This window comes from Zalophus californianus, chromosome 17 (genome assembly GCF_009762305.2).
Source record: "Zalophus californianus isolate mZalCal1 chromosome 17, mZalCal1.pri.v2, whole genome shotgun sequence".
Classification (NCBI taxonomy): Eukaryota; Metazoa; Chordata; class Mammalia; order Carnivora; family Otariidae; genus Zalophus; species Zalophus californianus.
The window spans coordinates 13461170-13483336 of record NC_045611.1 but is presented as its reverse complement, the minus strand read 5'-3'; the positions used below and the strand labels follow the sequence as shown (position 1 = coordinate 13483336).

At 42.0% G+C, this 22167-nt stretch overlaps 1 protein-coding gene across 2 annotated transcripts in view; it reads left to right on the top strand.

Moving 5' to 3' along the window:
• The window catches only part of HYDIN (HYDIN axonemal central pair apparatus protein), a 342401-nt gene that overhangs the window by 43589 nt on the left and 276645 nt on the right, over positions 1–22167 (top strand). For both annotated transcript variants that reach the window (XM_027618048.1, XM_027618049.1), the window contains exons 5-6: positions 1056–1190; positions 14433–14632. In XM_027618048.1, the coding sequence (XP_027473849.1) occupies positions 1056–1190; positions 14433–14632 (335 nt within the window). The remainder of the gene's footprint in view (positions 1–1055; positions 1191–14432; positions 14633–22167) is intronic.

Below are 22167 nucleotides of genomic sequence, written 5' to 3'. Positions count from 1 at the left end.
TTGTGCGGGTTCTTTTGTCCTCATTTTGCACCCGAGGCTTCTTGGTCACCCTTAACTATAGTTCACTTTCTTCAGCCCCCTTTCAGTCTTCAAAAAAAAAAAAAAATCTTTTCCCTTTCCTTGTGTTCCTGGAACCTCCACCCCCATTCTCCTCACAATTGTATGTCTTTTATTGCTTGGACTGTCTTGGATAAGCAGAGATACGTACCCTGGGCAAGGCAAGCAGGACAGAGGAGGACTTGAAGAGAAGGAAATGGTTTGAAGCCGCTCTGACACTGGCCTGGGGACCCTGGACTGCTTGCTCTTTGTTCTTGCTCACAGTGCTGTCTCCTGAGGACAGTGCTCCAGATGGAAGTTGGAGTTAGGCTGGGACTTGGTGAAGCTGTGGCACTGAGGACAAGTGTCCTGTTCCTCATCTGTAGAAGGGGGGTTCTAATGAAGCTCCGAGCTATTGAGATGATTAAGCGGCACATCATGTACAGTGGATGGTCCATAGCAGGCGTGCAGGAAGTGTGATTTCTTCTCCCAGAGCACTTCTCAAATGTTGGGAAATCCAGCTTACCTCCGCTGTGTGCGTGGGGTTTTAGCTGATCAAGCGGTTCCTCTTTGAACACAATCACATTTATTTATTTAGATTTTATTTACTTGACAGAGAGAGAGAGCACAAGCAGGGGGAGCGGCAGGCAGAAGCAGAGGGAGAAGCAGACTTCAGCGGGACTTGATCCTGGGACCCTGGGATCATGACCTGAGCCGAAGGCAGACACTTAACGACTGAGCCACCCAGGTGCCCTGGAGATAGTCACGTTTAAGTGATAAAATGAACAAAGGCTTGCAATAACAATAAAATGAATAATAATTTTAATAAAAATTAAAGCTCAAATGCACCGAGTGAGTCATCTCCTCTCACAGGTGAGGAAACGGAAGTTAAGCCTTGACCAAGGTCATGCATGGCTCATGAGAAGTAGACAGAGATTTCCTGGTGGACGGCAAAGCCCGTGCTTTTGCTTCTGCTTTTTCACAGGCAGAATGTCCACCATGGTGTGTTTTCCTTGCAGATTCCAAGGATGGTTAAAGTTGTTGAGGAAAGTTCACCTTACTTTAAAGTCATCAGCCCCAAAGATTCTGGCCACAAAGTTGCTCCAGGAGTGCCATCCATATTCCGAATCCTCTTCACTCCAGAGGAGAACAAGGTAAGAAATGGGTGACTACTTGTCACTAGCAGGTTATAATTCTGAACTGTTATGGAGGTGGTGCTGGTGTTGGTAGTGTTGTTGTCAGTGGTGTAGGTAGTTGATGGTGTTGGTGGCAGTGGGGGGTGGGGGGGTTGGTACTGGTGTCGATGGTGTTAGTGGTGGTGGTGGTTAGAGGAGCAGTAAGGGTGGCTGAGAGTGGGGTAGTGCACCCCTGGGAACGAGGGAGGAATTGTCAGTGCTGAGAGCTTCCGTGAGCTGTAAGTAGCCAGGGTATAAAGAAGGGTTATCCTTCTGGATGCTTCCCCACACCCCCTCACCTACCTCAGCATATTTATATTCAACTATGAGCCAGAGGGTCACCAAAAGAGGAAAAGGTGTGCTCCAGATGCAGTGAGTCGAGGCAGAGGATAAAGATTATGGCTTCTTGGGAAGTTTGGGATCTTAATTGCGTCCCTCCTCCCTGAATTCTAACAAGTTTAAAAATGAGACCCAAGATCCAAGTATCGATCACAGTATCAGTCTCATTAATGGCAAAGAATGTGGCCAGTACCTAAGGCCCAGAGAGGACCTCCTCTCGCTCCCCAGTGATGGCAGATAGCTGGCCCTGAAGGGCTGACATCCAGATAGCTCCGCCGAAGCACAAGCGCACCCGCTAGAGCCAAGAGCAGAGACCTGCCCGGTCCGCTCAGCTCTGATTGCGCCTCCGCAGGCCAGAAAGAGCCCAAGTTAAAAAATGGGCCATTTCCCCTCTGCGCCGGTCCATTCTCAAACCCTTCTCAGTTGTAGAAATTCCAGTTCCTCCTGGAAGGACCAGCTAAGGGGGACTGCAGATGGAGGCTTCCTCCCCAGCCCTTTTCCAGGAGTACAAAATTGTGGGTTGAGTTTTCTTCTCTGTGGGCCAAAGTGGGGACTTGGGAGGAGGAAAGAGGTTTTACCAGCATAATTGAAGGAGTGAGGACAAAAACAAGGCTCAAATAAGCAGAACAAAATGTCAGGTTATATATAATGTTAACAGTGTGTGCTTATGTGTATTGTGCCATTAGGGCTGGAATCACAAAAGCATGTTAGAGACAGAAAGAACTAGCTTTGAATCTCTGCTTCTTCATCACTAATACGTGTCAGCCACTGTTAATGCCGTTACTAGTATTCCTGCTGCTATTCCTTCTTTCCTGGAGAGCAGGGATAGAGAATATACGGTGGTCTGCCAGGCATGTATCACTCTAGGAAGTGGGTAGAAATTCTCTTGTAATGATGCTGCTGTTATAATTTTACTGTCTATTTCTTGGGTTGTGTTCACGGACCTGTAATTTTGCCTGGGGTCCTACTGAAATAAATGAAAAGATAAATAGCTCCAGAACCAGTGAGGGGCTTTTGATGTTGCTGTTGTTGTTCTCTTACCAAAGTCCTTGTTTTTTTCTTGAAGCTCTGTATCTGAATACTATCTGTGAAGAGATTGGCATCTGGATTTAGTTTGGGTGTCAAATTCCTACACTGTCATTTTGATAGGAAGCCTTTGTGCAGCTTGAAATATAAAGCTTGCTGGATTTGAGGAGTTGGAGTTCCTTACTTTTTTTTCTGTGCTGGAGAAAATATGTCTTCTGTTAGATATGTATTGTTCTATCTGTAGGTAGTCGGGCTGAGAAATGAACACACAGAAGTTTCTGAGGAAGTGGAATGTTCTCTATTTGTGACAACTGTGTGGGTTTTATGGATGAATTCATTTGTCAAAATTGTACATTTAATATTTATGCTTTCTAATATATCTAAATTCTACCTTAAAAACTACAAAATACAATAACAACAACGGAAGGAGTGACTGGATGGAGATATTGATGAAGCCAGGAGGGCAGAGTGTGAACACTTGTTGAAGCTGGGTGGTGTGTCCATTGGGTCTGTTATACTTCTTTGTTTTCTTTGTGTATGTTTTTAACTTTCCCTAACCAAAAGCTAAAAGAGAAAGATTTTATTGCTGCTTATCTATACATCAAATAAATAATCAAAATGTATGTTAGGCATGTTTGTATTTACTGTAAAAATATGAAGTGCTAACATTCCTGTTGAGGTTATTCCTTGGCTATATTTTGTGGCTGCTTTTCTTGCTCGGCTTTCGCCCTCCCTCTTTCCCTTCCATTTCACCAACACTGCCTGTCTATTGGCAAGCCCCTAGTTAAAAAAAAAATTAAGTTGAAGTTTGCTTTACTGTTTCTTATAAGTATTTAAAAGTTATCAAAGGCTACATGCATGTAGGAGGAGACACCAAGTGAGAACAATCGCTACCTATGAGAAATTTAAGTAGCCAGTTTTGAATACAGTAAGATTTTTCTGTTGGATTTGGACTCCAAGCTATAATATAATTTACAGAATGTTTTTCTAAAATATAGTGATTTCTCCTCTTGCTGGCTTGTCTAGGACTGATGGTGGGAATTTGGGGAAGCTCCTGCTGCTAGTTCTGGTCCCCCTTTTCTGCCAAGATCCTGTTGCATGTCCACCATCAGCAGGGTCCCTTCTCAGGAGCCTGTGCCGGTCGTGTGGGCATCTGCAGTCACTCAGTGTTGGAAAGCCAGGCACAGAATGACCAGCTCGGATTAGTCGTGCTGTCTGTAGTGCCGCTCCAGAATGTGGCAGAGGAGCCAGGTTTATTTTTGGGGAAATAGAAGTCAGTCTTTTCACTGTGTCACTTTCTCTTGGCCAGATTGATAGCCAACGTACATACATATTTTTCTTCCTTATCCCCTGCTGATCTGAGAACACTCCATTCTCATTTACCCTCCTCACATCTGGAGGATAAGATATGTAAATTGCAGCATGCCACAGCTTAATAAGCCAGTCCCCTTTCAATTGGATTTTCGGCACCCATGTATATTAGCATGTCGAAGATGATATTGTAATTTACATTTTTCCCTGTCATCTTTTAATCTGGCTTCCTGGGGTTTTAACTTGTTAAGAATGCCAAGTGCCCAGATAACAGGTGCAGCAAATTCACCCTGGCTTTCCTTATCTCTTCTTGTCACACAGACTTTAAAAAAAACGATTGGATATCTTATTAATCTAATAATCCTGGTGTGTGGCAATGTGGTAGAAATACAAGAGTCAGTGTTCTCATAATAACACTGTAAAATTCTGGAACCTTGTACTTTCCCTGACCCCTTGAATTTGTATCTTTACTATTAAAAGGAGGATGAAAAATATTAGGCTTTTGTAGGAAAGCAAAACTGGGTGCTTCCTTAGACTTAAGAAAGCATCTGTTTACTATAGAATTGTTATGGATGTGACTGTGGTGGTCTGAAGAGCAATTTTATTGCTCACTTATGTTTTAAGAAAATCTATAACTTGTTGTCAAAATAGTTTTCCTGGTTTGCTACTATGAAATTTAAAAATTGTGGTCCAAGAAGACTAGAAAAACGTTAACGTATTTTATGCTATCTAGGTGTACGGTGATAATGAATTATATTGCCAACATTTTTAATTAAAGTGTAGATGCCATAAAATTTTCCACAATCAACCATTTTTGTTGGCAAAAACTGTGATAGGGATTTTGTCTTCTTCCTGCCTGCAATTAGCCCTCCTTAAGTCTGTCTGGGTCACCCCTGTCACCCCAGTGCCTAGCATAGTGCCTGACAAATAAGAAGCATGCGGTAAATATTTGTTGAGTAATGTAAGTAAGTAAAAGTTAACCTCAAGAAAATCTAAGGAGGTTTCTTCAACTCGAGGATGGCCTACAGATGATAAAAGCAAAAGCATATAAAAAGGGCTCAAATATCTTTTTGTGCCATGAATGTATTAGATGTTCACTTTTTCTTGTTTCTCTCCATTTTATGTCACATCTTCAGTGAGTCTCTGTCACTACTCTTTAGCATTCTGGACTTGGTAAATATCATTTTATAATAAAGCTAACGAGGATGTTGGGATTTCTCTTTGCGAAGAACCCTTGATAGTTTAGTACCCAGATAAAGATATTAAAAATGAGTAATATTCTTTCATTCGCTCTGGGCCAGGACCAGTTCTATGAGCCAGGACCCACTGGAGAACAAAACAAGCTTTGGCCTTCATGGAGCTTATGTTCCTCAGTGAATAACAAGCAAATATATAATTTAATGTCAGCTACTGACATGGTAGAGAATAGAGAGTGATGGGCTCCTGTTTCTTTTCAGTACGGAGATCGGGGAGACTTCTGTGATGACGTAACACTGAGTGGAGAACCAAATTAAGCTTGACAGCAGGCTCAGGAAAGTGCAGGGAAGCATGTGGTGGAAGTGGAGGTACCCGCTGGAAAATGGTAGGAAAGGAGGTTGCAGAGGGCGAGCTCACAAAAGGTCTTAGAAGTCCAGCAAAGTAGGGTAGGAAGCCACCGGAAAGTATAAAAAAATTATTTGATTACGGAAGCTTGCACCCTAGGTAGAACCAGAGTGAACCGTCATCACCCAGATTTCCAAGTTATCAGCACATGACCAGTCTTGCTTCATCTATCTTGCTCCTGCTCAGAGGGTTTTGTACTAAGTCCCATACATCATATTATTTCATCTGTAAATACTTTGTTATTTGTCCCTGTCAAGGACCTCTTAAAGTTAACATAACCACAATACTGTTATACCTAAAAAATTACAGTAACTCCCCAGTATCATCAAATGTCCAGTCAGTATTCACATCTTCCCAGTTGAGAGACATATATATAAAGATAAATATAAGTATTTTTCAGGGTCCAAACAAATGGGGATGCTGAGTGCTGAGTGCATCCCCATCAGGTTCTGTAGAATGGTCCTCTGTCCCCTCCGTTTCCTATAACTGGTAGTTTGATCTAGAGGCTTGATTAGATTCATATTTGATTTTGGGGGTGGCATGAATTCTTAGGTGTTGGTACTTCTACTGTATTACATCAAGAGGCACAAAAATGTCTGTCATTCTGTTTTGTTTTTGTAATGATCCAGTGAGGATCCTGAGGTGTAGCTCATACAGAAAAGATAGGATACATAATTACCGTGGTGGGTTTTGATTAGGAATGACATCTCTGCCTTGCATTTTTTTTCTTTTTTCTTTTTTTTTTTTTAGATTTTATTTATTCATTTGAGAGAGAGAGAGAGACAGAGCGTAAGCAGAGGGAGAGGCAGAGGGAGAAAAAGAAGCAGACTCCCCGTTGAGCTGGGAGCCCAGACACGGGGAGATCCCAGGACCTGGAGATCATGACCCAAGCCTAAGCATCTGAGCCACCCAGGCACCCTTCTGCCTTGCATTTTGAAATCAGGCTAGTTGCTGCACAGCGGATAGACTGAAGGGAGCGTGAGGTGTAACAGCTAGCTGCCCACCCTTAACATCCGTTTTCTCTTTCTTCATTGGTAAGCGCATCCCAAATTGGGATTGGATTCACTGCTGCCTGAAAGAAAAGATTGCACTTATGCAGCCTCCTTTGCAGCTTTGTGTGTCTGTGTGTTGGCCAGAGATGTGAGCAGGACTTCTAAGTGTGTACTTGATGAAAGCTGATTCAGCAGGCAGGTGCTTTGTTTTGCCCTTCTGCCTTTTCCTTTTGGCCTGCAGCCTGGCTGTGGGAAATAGCTGGCAACCCAAGAATTACTCTGCTGCGTGGGTGTCACTGAGGATAGGTGCTGTGTGCTAGAATGGTGGAGCAAGAATTTAGGAATTTGGGTCTCTGGGAACACTGTGGAGCCTCCATACCAACCCGGCCTGCCTACTTCTGGACTGGTTTGTGGGAGAGAAATAAACGTCTGTCTGTCTAATTTAAGTTGGTTTGATTTTTTTTTTTTAAGACTTTTATTTATTTTTTTGACAGAGAGAGACACAGCGAGAGAGGGAACACAAGCAGGGGGAGTGGGAGAGGGAGAAGCAGGCTTCCCACGGAGCAGGGAGCCCGACGTGGGGCCCATCCTCATGACCTGAGCCGAAGGCAGATGCTAAACAGTTGAGCCACCCAGGCGCCCCAGTTGCTCTGATTTTGTTCTGTTCCCTTTTATATGTAGCAGAACCGAACCCCGATTAATACAGAGGTGGGAGGCTATTATAATAGTTGGGGTAAAAGATGAGGATGATTTGGACTAGGAGAGTGACAGTGACGATGTGAGAAATGGGATGAAGGATACACATTTTTATGGTAGAGCTGTCAGGATTTGCTAATGGATTGGATAAAGGGTGTGAGAAAGGGGTCTAGTTTGACTCATAGTATTTTGGCCAGCAAATGACTGAATGGTGGCACCACTTACTGAGATAGGGAGAAGTGGAGAGAAAGCAGGTTTGTGAGGCTGGGTGGGAGTAAAGTAGGGCATCAGGAGGATTCAGGGAATCTGGTGTTTATACGTTAAGTTGGAACTTCCCTTTAGACATCCAAGTGAAAGTACCAAATAGGCAGCTGGACACAATTATCTGTGGCAAAAGGGAGATGTTGGCTAGAGACAAATATTTGAAAATCATGTAAAAGATGATCCTTTCCACCAAGGGGTTGATGAGCTGATGTTGAGAGTGAGTGTGTGTAGAGAAGAGGTTGGGAGAAGGAGGTGCCTGCAGAAGGTGATACTAGGAAGAAGGGGTGGCCATGGAGTAGGAGGAAAACCAGATTTATAGTGCTCTGGAATCCCAGATGGATACAGTATTTCAAAAGGAGGGAGAGATCAACTTTGGGTTATGTCCAAAGCTATGAAAAGTAGACTAAAAAAGGATGTGGAATTGGCCACTGGATTTGTCAAAGCCATTAGTGAGTGACCTTGGCAGGAGGAGTTTCTGTGGAATGTTGGGTACAGAAGCCTAATGGGATGGGTTGAGGAGAGAATGGACAGCAAGGAGGTGGTGATATTGAGTATAAGTAACACCTGTGGGCAGTTCTGCTGTCAAGGGTAATTGGAAAAATGGGGCAGCAGCTAGAGGTGGATGTTGGGCTCAGGGTAGATTATTTAATATTTAAGAGGAAACTATACTGATGTGTGAATATTCAGTAAAGAGGGAAAACTGATGCTTCAGGAAAATCCTGGAGTGAGCTGAAAGGATTGAGATCTGTACAAGGACAGGGGTTGAAGGCAGAGCAGGAATAGGAGTGAAGGCAGAGTAGGTGGGTACAGGTATAGGTGGATTAGTAGATCCAGGGGTAACCTGGAAAACAAAAAGTTATAGAGGAAATTAATTACCTTACGTGTATAATTTCTACATGAATCATGAAGTAACCACATTATCACTGTACACTATGGATAAAAATGGTCAAAATACATTTGGAAGTCTCGGGTCTCTTTTCACGCCGAAGGTCAGAGGTCATTCTCTTTGAATAGACAGGGAAATGTAGCTGCCCCCAGGAAGCTGAGAACCCAGCCGAGTCATATGAAGAATCAGAGTGGTAGAGGGTAAGACCCATCATGCCTGACCAGTCTTGTTTTCAAGCTGATTAGGACTTCAGAACTGATTCTTCCTTTTCGAGGGATGAATTTCAGATTGAGACGATCATATTTAATAAATACTTCAAGTGGTTAGGGAATCTATAACATTTTCCAGGGACACCAAATATTAAATTCACTGAGTCCTAATCAAACCTAGTTCTAGTTGTACCCTGTGTTAGCCATTCTTCCATCAGGTTTAGGAGTGGAGGAAAGGCAGGAGGACTGTGAAGGTCTAACCACACTGGTCTGACCACGCTTGCCGTTGATGAATGCCTGGAGAGTCATTGGCTGCAGGAGAGAACGCCATCTTCCTTTGCCTGAGGCTGTGAAGGACAGAATTACCACCATGATTGCTCTCTATCATGGAGCTAATATGAAATCAAGATTCATTCTTTTCACTTCTCAGAAAGTCAAATCTGCCATTTTCATATTCTGCTGCTCTGTTTTTCCAAGTTTGGGGGCTAGGTGTGTTGGAAGGAAAGCTAATGGACAAAAAGTAGCCTGGATGTTTTGTCTGGAGAGCATTATTATAAAGGATAACATTTTAGGATAGATAGTAATTCATGGCTAAGTCTCTCATAGTAGAGGGGAAAGAGCTTGGAGTAAATATTCTGTCTCTGAACGGTGACCTGATTGCTCTTAATCTAAATACAGTGGAAAGGGAGTATATAAACTAAAGTAATTGCTTAGCTTGAAGGCTAACAGAGCCTCCCCAGGCATTACATCTGAATGAATTGTAAGCCAGTAGGGCAATATATAATTGTATATTACATAACCTAATATAGTCATATTAAATATAGAATTTCAGAGACTAGAATATATTTTTGTGGCGTTTATTTAAAGAATTTCTTCATATTCTTTTATGAGTATGTGAATTGATTATGAAAAAATATGCAATTCAGATCGAACTTTGAATCTTCCTCATATGGAAATTTGAAAAGGTTTGACAACATCTCAGAATATTTCAGTTAGTCTCCTAAACTCTTTTAAGCTGTCTTCAATATCTTACAGAACAAAGCAGAGAATATGTAAATATAGAATAAAATAAGACAAATTACTTTGGGATCACCTCTCATTCTGGATTCAGCAGCGTCTTTTGTTCTTTCTCTCAAAGCCTCTGTTAATATTAAGTTTCCATATGTGCCAGAAGCTTTCCAGTTCCTAATTCCCAACAAAACCTTTGCTTGCTGGGTTTGATCCACTAAGAAAAAATGAAAACAGTACTTATCTCTTTAGGATTCTGATGAATTCAGACTTGGTGAATTCTGTGGGATTTTCTAAGATCAAGTATACTTAATACAATTTGTACTCCCTTATATGTGATTAGCATAATTTTTGAGCCTGGCATTACCATCTAGAAACCAGAATCAGTTGAAGAGCTAAGAGTCCAACAACTCAATTTTAATAAATTTCATGAATACTGTTCATTAGTTTTTATTACTTATTCCTACCGTAAGACCTTTACATTTGCAATTCTCCTTGCCAGGAACACTCCAGATTCCTAGGTCTTGCCTGGCTCCTTTTGCTGTTCAGCTTTCCATCCAAAGGTCACCTCCTCAGGAAGTCCTCCTTGGTTCTTTTAACCAAAAGCAGTCTGTTCCAACATTATCACTTTACCATGTTTTATTTTCTTCAAAGCCCTTGTTGCCTTCTGAAATTATCTTGTTGTATTATTATCATCAGGATTCTCATTATTATTATCCTAACAATAAAAGTAAACACAAGTTGAGTTTTTCCCATATACCTTACACAAGTCATTGTACTTATTTTTTTCATTTTATTTTATTATGTTATGTTAATCACCATACATTACATCATTAGCTTTTGATGTAGTGTTCCATGATTCATTGTTTGCGTATAACACCCAGTGTTCCATTCAGTACGTGCCCTCCTTAATACCCACCACCAGGCCAACCCATCCCCCCACCCCCCTCCCCTCTAGAACCCTCAGTTTGTTTCTCAGAGTCCATAGTCTCTCATGGTTCGTCTACCGCTCCGATTCCCTCCCCTTTATTTTTCCCTTCCTACCATCTTTTTTTTTTTAACATATATTATTTGTTTCAGAAGTACAGGTCTGTGATTCATCAGTCTTACACAATTCACAGCACTCACCATAGCACATACCCTCCCCAATGTCTATCATCCAGCCCCCTCATCCCTCCCACCCCCCACCACTCCAGCAAGCCTCAGTTTCCTGAGATTAAGAATTCCTCATATCAGTGAGAGCATATGATACATGTCTTTCTCTGATTGACTTATTTCTCTTAGCATAATACCCTCTAGTTCCATCCACATTGTTGCAAATGGCAAGATTTCGGGTCTTTTTGATGGCTGCATAATATTCCATTGTATATATATACCACATCTTCTTTATCCATTTATCTGTTGATGGACATCTTGGCTTTTTCCACAGTTTGGCTATTGTGGACATTGCTGCTATAAACATCGGGGTGCACGTACCCCTTCGGATCCCTACTTTTGTATCTTTGGGTTAAATACCCAGTAGTGCAATTGCTGGGTCGTAGGGTAGCTCTATTTTCAACTTTTTGAGGAACCTCCATACTGTTTTCCAGAGTGGCTGCACCAGCTTGCATTCCCACCAACGGTGTAGGAGGGTTCCCCTTTCTCTGCATCTGTCGTTTCCTACAAGTCACTGTATTTAATACAACATTTTAATAATGACAGCTAGAGTTTATGGAGTACTCATGACTCACTGAATGCTAGATGAAGCATTTACCACAGTAGGCCAGGTCACTGGCCTCTCTGCGTGGACTGCTACAGGGGCTTTCTGACTTGCCTCACTTTTCCCATTTTTAGCTTCTTACAGTTTGTTGCCCCAGAGCAGCTAGTGATCTTCCTAAAATGTAAATCAGCTCCGTCATGATCAGCTTTGAGCATCAGCAGGCTTTGGGCCATCTTCAGGTCCTAACTGGCTTACCAGGCCTGGTGGGATCTGCCCCCTATTACCTCCCTGCCATGTCTCTAACCTCTTCTGACCTCTGACCACTGGCCTCAAATCACACTTAGCTCAGAATGCCGTCCAGCCACACACGGTTCAGGTCTCACTTTGTTCAGATCTCTGCTGAAATGTTACCGCTCATGGAGGCCTTTCCCGAGTGTGCCATGTAAACAAGCAAGCGATCACTCTCCATCCCCTTCTCATGCTTCATTTCTCACCGCTCACCACTGCCCAACATAGCATTACTCATTTTTCTGCCCTCAGCAAATCTTTTGAACGTTTACTATGTCCTGGGCTCTCTTCTAGGCACTGGATATATGGAAGTCAGTACAATGGGCAAAGTCCCTGTTGATGTTGGAGATATTAGGGGCAGGCATATAGTGGACTCAGTAAATAGGTAAAATACAGACTATGTTGGATGCTTCAGGGAAACTAAGGCAGGAGGAAAGGCTGGGGAGTGATGGGGGAGGGGTAAGTTTAAACCAGGGCTGTCAGGAGAGGCTTCAGTGAGCAGTGAGCTTCACCAAGTCCTGAAGGAGGTGAGGGAGTGAGCTCTGTGAGTGACTAGAGGAAAGTGTGTTCTGCACAGAAACAACATTGTGTTTGAAGGCTCTGGAGGAGGAGCGGTTCTAGCCTGTTTGAGGAGCAGCAGGGATACCTGCAGTGGAGTGGAGCGAGCAGTGGGGAGAGGAGCTGTGGCCAGAGAGGTGACAGGGGCACCAGGCTGTAGCATTCACAGGCCCTCCAGGTCTCAGCCTGGGAGACTGAACAGAGGAGCAGCCTAAGCTGACTTATATTTTAACTGGCCCCCTCGAGCCCTTGTGTGGAACATAGACTTTAAGGGAGCAGGGGTGGAAATAGAGTTGACTTAGCCCAGGAAAGACTGGAGTGGCTCAGGTCAGGGTAGCAGGGCAGAGATGGGGAGAAGTGATCGTGCTCTGAATACATTTTGGAGGTCAGTCCTACAGGAATATCCTAAGAAATTGAGAAATAGAGTGATCAAGAATGCCTCATTCCAGGGTTTTAAATCCAGGCGACTGGAACAGTGGTGACGCTGGTACCAAGATGGGGAGGCAGTGGGGGAACAGTGGAGGGTGGAGGGAAGGCCATGAGCAGGACCCCAGATTGCATGGTGGAGCCTTTGTGGGCAGGAGAAAATGTCTCCCCCTCTGGACCGATGCCGCTGGAGCCAGCAGAGTGGGCTGGATTTCGGCCCCTATTCCTTCTCCATCCCTGCGCAACTGGAGGCAGTGGCATCGATCAGCTTGCCTCCAGTGAGGTGCTGACTGGGCAGCTGGTATGAGTCTGGAGTTCAGGGAAACAGAGAGACTCCAGGTGTACAGGGCGCTGTCATGTGAGCAGTCCTGTCAAGTTTATCTTTACATATGTGTTACCATGTATATTAGGTGTGTTGTATTTACTTTTTCATTATCTGCATCATTATGTGAGCTTGAAGTGATCCATGTCTCGTTTTCTGCTTCAGTGTATTTGCACACCTAGCTCAGTACCTGGTACCTGCACACTTAATAAATGTGATTGAATAAATAAACTAATCGGGGAGAACATTGCTTTATCCTGGGCCTGTGGGTTGCATGAGATTGAGTGATTAGCCAGGTTTATATGTCCGTCTATATGTCAGACATTCTCATGCCCACTCTACACCTAAAGCCCAAAGAGAGTTTTTCTAAAACCTCCACCTCTTAATACCATTTACTACATGATTGCTGAAAGGAAATTTAAGTTCCGAGAGGACTTTACATTTACCAGTGTTGCCTTGCAGCTGAATGATGGGAAAATTTAAAACAAAACAAAATTTCATAGCAACTTCTGAGCTTCTGGTCTGTTCTTGAGGGGACTATTAATACTTTCTTTTTATATCTAGTTTTGTTTGTTGGTAAGAATTCCATTTTTACTTTTTCTTTGGTATATCGAGGGTGAGAGTTCTACTTTTCTATCTTATGAAGTGATACAAAGGGTAACTTAATTCAGCATTTCGTTGCATTTAAACCTAAGACTGGGGAAGATACATGTCTTGGACCTCAGCATTTTTTATGTAGAATGGTCAGTGATGGCTTTGCACAAGAGATGAGGTTTAAACTGGGCTATGTATCAGTTTGTTATTGTATATAGTAACAGACTACCCCCAAACCCATTGACTTCAAATAATTAACATTATTGCTCACAAGACTCTGGTTCAGCTGGTCTTGACTGGGCCCACTCATGTGTAGGGTCAGCAATTCTGCTCATCTTGTTTGGGTTCTCTCACATATCTGGGAATGTAGGCTGGCCTGGCATAGTCCTGGCTGGGACATTTTGACTCTCATCTGCAGTGCGCTGGACAACGTTTACTCATATGGCGGTGGCCGGGCTCCCAGAGCAAGACTGAAAATGCCCAAGGCTTCCTGAGGCCTCAGCTTGAAACTGGCATAGCATAATTTCTACCACATTCCATTGGTCGAAGCATGAGATGGAGAAATAGACTACTCATAATGGAGAAGCTGCAAAGTCATAGTGCTAAGAGTATGGGCTTAGAGAGATCATGAATTGGAGCCATTAATCTCATGGCTTGAAGGATAAATAGGGTTTAGAAGGAGGATGTGAAGGAACTAGTGTGAACGTTGTCTGATCTAAAGAAAAATGTGCCTTGACTGGCCCCCATCCCACCTCCCTAATATCTGGAGAACACACAAAGCATAAGCTTCTCCACTGACTTGTGGGTTTAACACTTGAACTGTTCTCTTTCTCTCAGAAAAGAGTATCTCATTGAAAGCACATCTATAATGGTCTTGAGGAGCTTTCACAGAATACATTAAGTCGTTTTGCAAGACACTTGGCCAATGGCCATTTTTCTTGCACAGTTACCTTGATCATGTTGGCATCTCCACAAATAATGATTGTACCCTTCTCTTGTAGGATTATGCCCATATGTTGACCTGTATAACTGAAAGAGAAAAGTTCATTGTACCCATCAAAGCTAGAGGTGCACGAGCCATCCTAGATTTTCCTGACAAGCTGGATTTTTCCACTTGCCCTGTCAAATACAGCACTCAGAAGATTCTGCTGGTACGAAACATTGGCAACAAAGATGCTGTGTTTCACATGAAAACTCATAGGTATGCATTCCTTCAGTTCTTGTTTTTGATTGATTATAGCTAAATCTAGTCAGCACAAGTAATTTGCTAGAATAGCAGGCAGGGTAGAATTCCTTGTTACAGTCTTAAGCCGCAAGGCTGAGAGACCTCACTGATGTGAGGGCCGACTTCCTCTTCAGTCCAAGAGGAAACTAAAATTCAAGATGACCTTAGAGTCACCTTGGGTTTGGGTGTGGGTGGTTTTCTGAAACGTTGATACAAATCTTTTTATTTAGCATTGAGAATTGCCCATGGAAATCTATTAATAAATAATATGTTTTGACTGAGAATTTTATAACTGGCTCTATCAGTTTTCTATTGCTAATGTAACAAATTCTCATAAACTTACTGGATTAGAGCAACAGAATTTCTTATCTGATATTTCAGTAGACCAGAAACCTCACTGGGCCAAAATTAAAGTGTTGGTGGGGCTGTGTTCTTTTCTGGAGGCGTCAGGGACAATCCATTTCTTTGCCCTTTCCAGCTTCCAAGGGCCATCCACATTCTTTGGCTCATGTGTCACATTCCTTGGCTGAAAAAATGGGGAAAAGTGGAGTAATCACTTCATAGGGTTGTTGTAAGGAATAAATGAATGAATAAATGTAAAATGCTGACTCATAGGGGGCGCCTGACTGGCTCAGTCAGTAGAGCATGTAACTCTTGATCTCAGGGTCCTGGGTGCAAGCCCCACATTGGGTGTAGATTTTACTTTATTTTTATTTTTATTTTTTATTTTATTTTATTTTTATTTATTTATTTGAGAGAGAGAGAGGGAGAGCAGAGGGAGAGTGAGAAAGGGAGAAGCAGGCTCCCTGCTGAGCAGGGAGCCCGATGAAGGACTCAGTCCCAGAACCCCGAGATCATGACCCGAGCCAAAGGCAGACACTTAACTGACTGAGCCACCCAGGCACCCCAGATTTTGCTTTAAAAATAAGTAAATAAATAAATTGCTGGTACTATATAAAGTGCCATATGACAAGTGGGGTTTTTTGTTGTTGTTTGTTTCTTCACATGAATTGCCAGTGTGGTAGGCAGAATGATGGCTCCCTAAGTATGTCTGTGTCCTAATCCCCAGAACCTGTGGATATGTAAAATTACGTGGCAAAGGGGTATTCGGGCCGTAGATGTAATTAAGGTTGCTAATCAGCTGACCTTAAAATGGGGAGATTATCCTGGATTATCTGGGTGGGCCCAGTGTGATCACAAGGGTCCTTTAAAATAGAAGAGGGAGTTGGGGTGCCTGGGTGACTCAGTCAATTAAGCATCTGCCTTCAGCTCAGGTCATGATCTCAGGGTCCTTGGAGCGAGTCCCGCATCAGGCTCCTGCTCAGTGGGGAGCCTGCTTCTCCCTCTGCCTGCTGCGCCCCCTGCTTGTGCTCCCTCTCTCTCTCTGTCAAGTTAATAAATAAAATCTTTGAAAAGAAATAGAAGAGGGAGGCAGAAGAGTTCAGAGTGATGAGATGCAAGTAGAACTCAACCTGCATTGGCTGTGAAGATGAGAAGACTGAGTCATAGAGAGTTTGTATAAGTTTCTAAAGAGCACAGAGTAGTAAGTGAAGGAGAAGGAATTTATTCTGATTATTTATGGAGTAGCTACAGCGTGGCAGACACCAAAGATGGTGAGACAGTCCTTGCTCTCAAGGAACTCCCTTACTAGACAGGCAAGAACGATTGTCACAGGGCATGTGAATGGCGGTTGATCAGTGGCGCCATAACAGGAATGACCAGCTTGGGAAGACAGGAAGCAAGGTCAAGTTCTTTTCTATGACTTTTTAAGAAGTAGTGTGTGTATTGGTCTGGATTGTGAACTCATTTTGAAAAGGGCATTATCTGTGGAATTCTTTGGAGGTTTAAGGGCACATCTCTCCAGAAAGGATTAGCATTTGCTTCTGCTTGGTTTCTAAAAGTTAGACTCTATAGACTTCTCTTCTGGTAATTTCTTGGCTTAGAGGTTCCTGGACTGATAATGTATATTCAGACGAACCTACATGAGACACATGTCCAAAGTTATGAATTCTCTAGAGAAACTTTGTTTCCCTCACTTAAAACCAAGACAGACATTTTCCCTTGTGCTAATGGGAGAATGTTTCTGTAGTCCTTTAGGTTTCCTGGGTGTATATGGGGATTTGCTTACCAGTCCCCTGACGTGACAATCCCAAGGTGTTTTCTCCTGCTCCAGCAGGGTTATGAAAACCCAGGCTTCAGGGTTATTGAGAATCCAGGACAGGCCTAGCATTAGCTCAGTGGCTCACTGCTCTGGTTCTTAGCTTTGTCTTTGCTTTTAAATCCTGTAGATTTGCCTTTTTTTTAAATGCATGCTCAGCTGCACATTTATGTAAGTTATATTTTATCCAGTCTTTCTAGGTATTTTCAGGTTACCAGTTCTGCCATATTGTAGGTGGTAGGGCTGCCAGTGATGTGAGTGGAGGGCACATCCCTTAGGGGGGAATTTGTGTTTAGTCTTTACAGGAATGTCCCAGGAGTATCATTCTCTCTGAACAGTTTCATGGAGATCTAAGTTTATGTCTGGATTCCTATTTCTCCTGGCTGAAAAACTGCTTTTAATATTTCTTGTAGCACAGGTCTATTGGAAATTCTTTCCATTTTGTCCATTTGAAACAAAGCATGGTGCCTCCATTTTTGAAAAATATTTTCTCTACAGCTTAGAATTCTGGGTTGACGGTTCTGTGTACACGTAATTTTTTTTCAGGAGAATAAAGATGGCATTTCATTGTCTTTCGGCTTACATTTTTCTTGTGAGATCTCTGCCAAAACTCTTTGTTCCTCTAGATGTAATTATGTCTTTTTCTTGGGCTGCCTTTAAGATTTGTCTTTATATTTGGTTTTTAGTAATTCGAATAAACTATGTCTAGGCATGGGTTTTGTTTTTGTCTTTTTTGTTTTAAGGATTTTGTTTTGCTTTTGTTTAGTTTTGGTTTTCATCCTGCACAAGGTTCCATGCTTCCTAGATCTTTCGTTATTTTTGGAAAATCTTAGCCGTTATCTCTTCAAACACTTCTGTTCCATTCTCTCTCACTGTTTCTTCTTCCTGTAGGGAAGTTCTGTCTGCCACAAGTGAAGCAGTCTGCACCTTTCCCTCTCTCCTAGGGGCAGGGGGATTGTCCATCTTTAGATTTCAGGCTACTTGTTTGCTCTGCAATATCTGCTTTCTAATTGGTTCAAGAAAAGTTGTGATTTTATGTTTACCTGGCTTTTTTTTTTCATTGTTAGGGTGGGCAACCTCTTTCTAGCTTTCTGCATCCCAGGCAGAAGCAAGACCCCTTGAACTCATTTAGCTAAATCAACCAGCAAAGTCAAAGTTCTTTTGAAGATCAGTGTCTTTTGACCTCGTCCATAAATGCCTATACAGCCTTTGCCATCTCCTGGTGAGATTCACATAGTTTGATTGAAGGAGAAGGAAGCAGGTTAAGTGGCTCACTGTGACGTAAGAAAGAACAAATCCTTTTTGATTCAAAAAAGGCCTCCCACAACCACTTTCCATAATACACATTAAAAACTTCCTGTTATACTTGTATTTTTCCTACGAAAAAGAAAATCCACCTAAGGTAGAAAAACAAAGGCAGGCAGCATATCTTCCTGGACTGTGGCTGAATCTTAAAAGCTACATAGAAATGGCAATTTATTATATACTACATTCATACAAAAGTGAAGTAAAATCACTTCATAGATTTCATAGTGTGAAGTTGCAGGAAAAGATCTAAAACTTTTTGATCCGTGTAACTATGAATGTGAATCATTTTCTCCTAATATAGAAATACGTCCAAGGTAAAACGGTGAGCCAACTCAAGGATGAGCCAGGAATCATAAAGACATTAGAAACTCTAGTCCAACATTCCCATTTTACAGATGAAGGAAATAAGACCTGAGAAGGGAAATGACTTAGGGAGTTCCCTCAGTGAGTTAACAGCAAAACCTGGATTAGAACAAACATGGGCCAGTTCTGGGCTTACTTACCCTCGGATCCACTCCTTGCCTTTCCCAGGCTCCATTCAGTATCTCTGGGCGGTTAGCTTTCCTAGCTGCCTCAGCTGAATTGCAGCTGAGTTTGACCACTAGGAGGCCAGTTAACCTGCTTCCTTCTTCAATCAAACTATGTGCATCTTACCAGAAGGAGATTGCTGAGTAGCAAGGAGCCAGGGCATTTCCCCTCCTCCCTCTCTGACTTCAGCAGAGGCCCCAGCAGAGGCTGTATCTCCTCTCTGGTTCTGATTCCTGTCGGCCTAGCCTAGCCTGCCATGGTTCCAACTTCTGCCAGGTTCCCAGAATCTGGTAACACTTCCTCCTCATCTTCTCTCCAGCCCAGGGGTAAGAATCGCTAACTGCTTTTACTAATCCCTGAGCGATTTCATCATCTTAAATTGGGCTTCTCATCTCTCTCATCTTCTGTATAATCAACCTCTCAATTCAATTCCGTTTGCAAATATTTTTGCTTTCCTGTTTAGTTATAGTATCTATTCATGATATAGTAGTTTTTTGTTCTTTCCACAAAATGCATGTTTTCTAACAATGCCATCAATTCTTTGAGCGACCCCAAATCCTTCCAGTAAATCCCTTTTCTGTTTAAGTTCACCAAAGTTGGTTTCTGTTGTTTGCAACTGAGAACCCTGCTGGCTACAATGAGAAAGGATGTCATTGAACTTGTGGTCACGTTGTATTGAATCAGTATCTTGGGGGAGATGCCCTGACAAGCGGCCATTCTGAAAAAATGCACAGGTGATTGTGTTGCCCCCACAGGGGTGAGGACCGGTCTTTCAGTTAATATGATTACCAACATGGTAGAGCAATGGATATACTGTGAGATTTTGAAGTAAAAAACCCAGGGTCTGCTCTTACTCTGATCACTTTAAGTCAATACACAGAAACAATATCTCAGAGAAAATTATTTAAAACACGCATCATATTCTTTTCATTGAAATAACGATTGAATTAATGGTTAGGTTTATAAGTGCTTAGGTTCATATAAATTATAAAAAATAAAATGTTCTTTTTATGTCTGTTGTCCCTATTAGAATGTGAGTTTCTCAAATGCAAGGGTTGTATCTATTTTCATTTCTATTTTCCCAGCATCAAATATAGTGCCTAGAAGAAATAAGTACTCAATAAATGTTTATAGGATGCCTAACCAACAGTATATCCCAAGGCAAAGCTACAACTGTAAACCTGTACAATATTTAAAATAAAAAGATGCTCCTAGTACTATAAAATAGGCATAATGTTTTTACGCTAATAAAAGGAGTTGCAGTGTGCTATAAAATATACAGAGAACATAAACCATTACTCTTCAAGTTTATTGCCAGTTTGACCTGAAAGTCTAGTAGGTACCAGAATAATTCTGACTATTAAATTGGGATTAATTTTGGAAGGTGAAATAGAAAAGATTAAGAAGCAATCTCAAAATCCAAAACCTCATGTCAGGAATCAGTTAATAAGAAAGATTGTCTGAAGAAAACATACTAATATTAAATTCCATATTTAATATAACAGGGCCAGTATTTAGCCTTCTGCTAAAATATCGATTCATAAGGATGGAAGAATTTTAGTTATCAAGAGCAGTTTATAGTGGATTGAACAAAAACTCAAAATCTTTCTTGTGGCTCATGATTTTTCATGAACCCAAGTTCCCTCCCTAATCAAGCATTTAGTATTAATGAGGATATGATATCAAAACCAAACATTTTGGTAGACAGAGCCAGCCTTATACCCTTGAGAAACAATGCCTTTTACCTCTTTGTTAAGAATATTTTCTGATACTTGATGTTTTCTGGCCAGTTTAGCCTGTCTGCCTATAGTAAAATGAAGTACAAAATCAAATTATAGACAATGTTTAAGTGCCAGAACTGAATACACTCTACCCAATTAACATCTGATTTATTGAGAAAGCTTAGGCAGCTCTAAGTAGCAATGATTGTCCCAGGTGGTTTTTGTGACTACTGAAGAAATTTAGTGTAATATAAACCCAACAGTGAGCACGACAGAAAAGTATCTGTTATATCTGTATAGAATTTGGATTTCTGGAGGTCCTAGAGAAGGGTCTCTTTGTCCATAGAAAATTAGCTTAGGTTCTGCCATGCAATACTATCCAATTCATTTCAAAACTCTTCTTTTTGCTACCAAGAAATGTTTGAAAAGAAAATGAAAGTACCATGTAGAAGAAAAAGAAAAAATATTAGGACCTAGGGAGACAAAGATAGAAGAAAATATTAGAACATTGTTCCCAAAGTCAGGAAACTGGGCCCAGTCCTCAGTTCTTAAGATTCTTACTGATGCCATCAGGGAGGAAGGAACTTTGAAGACTATGAGACTTATTTTGGATCACTTACCTTCATCCCAGGAGGCAGAGATTCTTCAGGTACTAAAGGTCTGCTCCTTTTCTGTCCCACCATGATGTTATAAAGATTACTTAATGATTACAGATATTTTTATTTCCCTCTGAAAGTTGATTGTAATTCAATCCACAACCTCTTTTGAGAGGCTTCTGTGAGTAAAGAACTGTGCATGGAGTGAGAGACACAAAGATGCATCTAATCAGGTGGCTTCCCTGTTCAGGGGTGGTTTGGGTAGGCAGAAAGAACTTGAACTTGCAGGCCGGCTTCCAGCCCCACTCCACCACTACCTAGCTGGGTAACTTTGGGCCAGTCGCTTGCCCTTTTAGAGCATCTGTTTTCTCATATCTAAAGTGCAAATAACAATACCTCCTTTTCTCAGGTTCTTCCCAGGATTAAGAGGATTGCTGTACGTAAGGTACCAGTGTAGTTGGTGCCTGGTATGGAGCCCATGCTCATGGCCGCTTATTTGCTTTCCCTTTCCTATCATCTCCTGAGTCTATAGCTATCAACAAGAACAGGCATGAAAACCAACTATAGCACATGGTGAACTGAAGTGAGAAGTAAAAACAAAGTTATAGTTATATATAATATATATAATAGTTATATATAATCCAGGAAGATAAGAGGTATCTTTGAGTCCAGGCAGTGATAAGTGACTTTGGAGGAAATATGACCTATGGAGAATGGTAAGTATTCTTGTGTGACCCTAGCAGTTGGGGAATGTCTGTGTAGGGGGCACAGTCTGATTGGAAGGGAGAGGGGGTGCAGTGCTAGGCGAGGTTATGGTGAAGGGAGCAGAGCCCTCCCACCCTGTCCCTCCCCAGCCTGATTTGGAATGTGACAGATAACGTGGGACATTTGGACAGATGTATGTGTTTAATGAAAATGCAAAATCTAGTTGGGAGCAGATCATGTGGAACCTCAAATGCCTAGGACTTTGAGCTTTATTACATAGATTATGAGGATCACTGAAGGTGTTGAACTAGAGATGGATGTGTTATGACCTGTAAATGTTCTTTTTACAGTATCCCTAGAGCAGTGTGAAAGATTGGGAGGAGAATAATAAAAACTTGGAACTCATCTAAACACCCAAGATCATCCTCAGGCTCATCATCCATCTAGAGGCTGCCAGTGGCGGAGATAACAGAAATAATAATAAACATTAGTTTA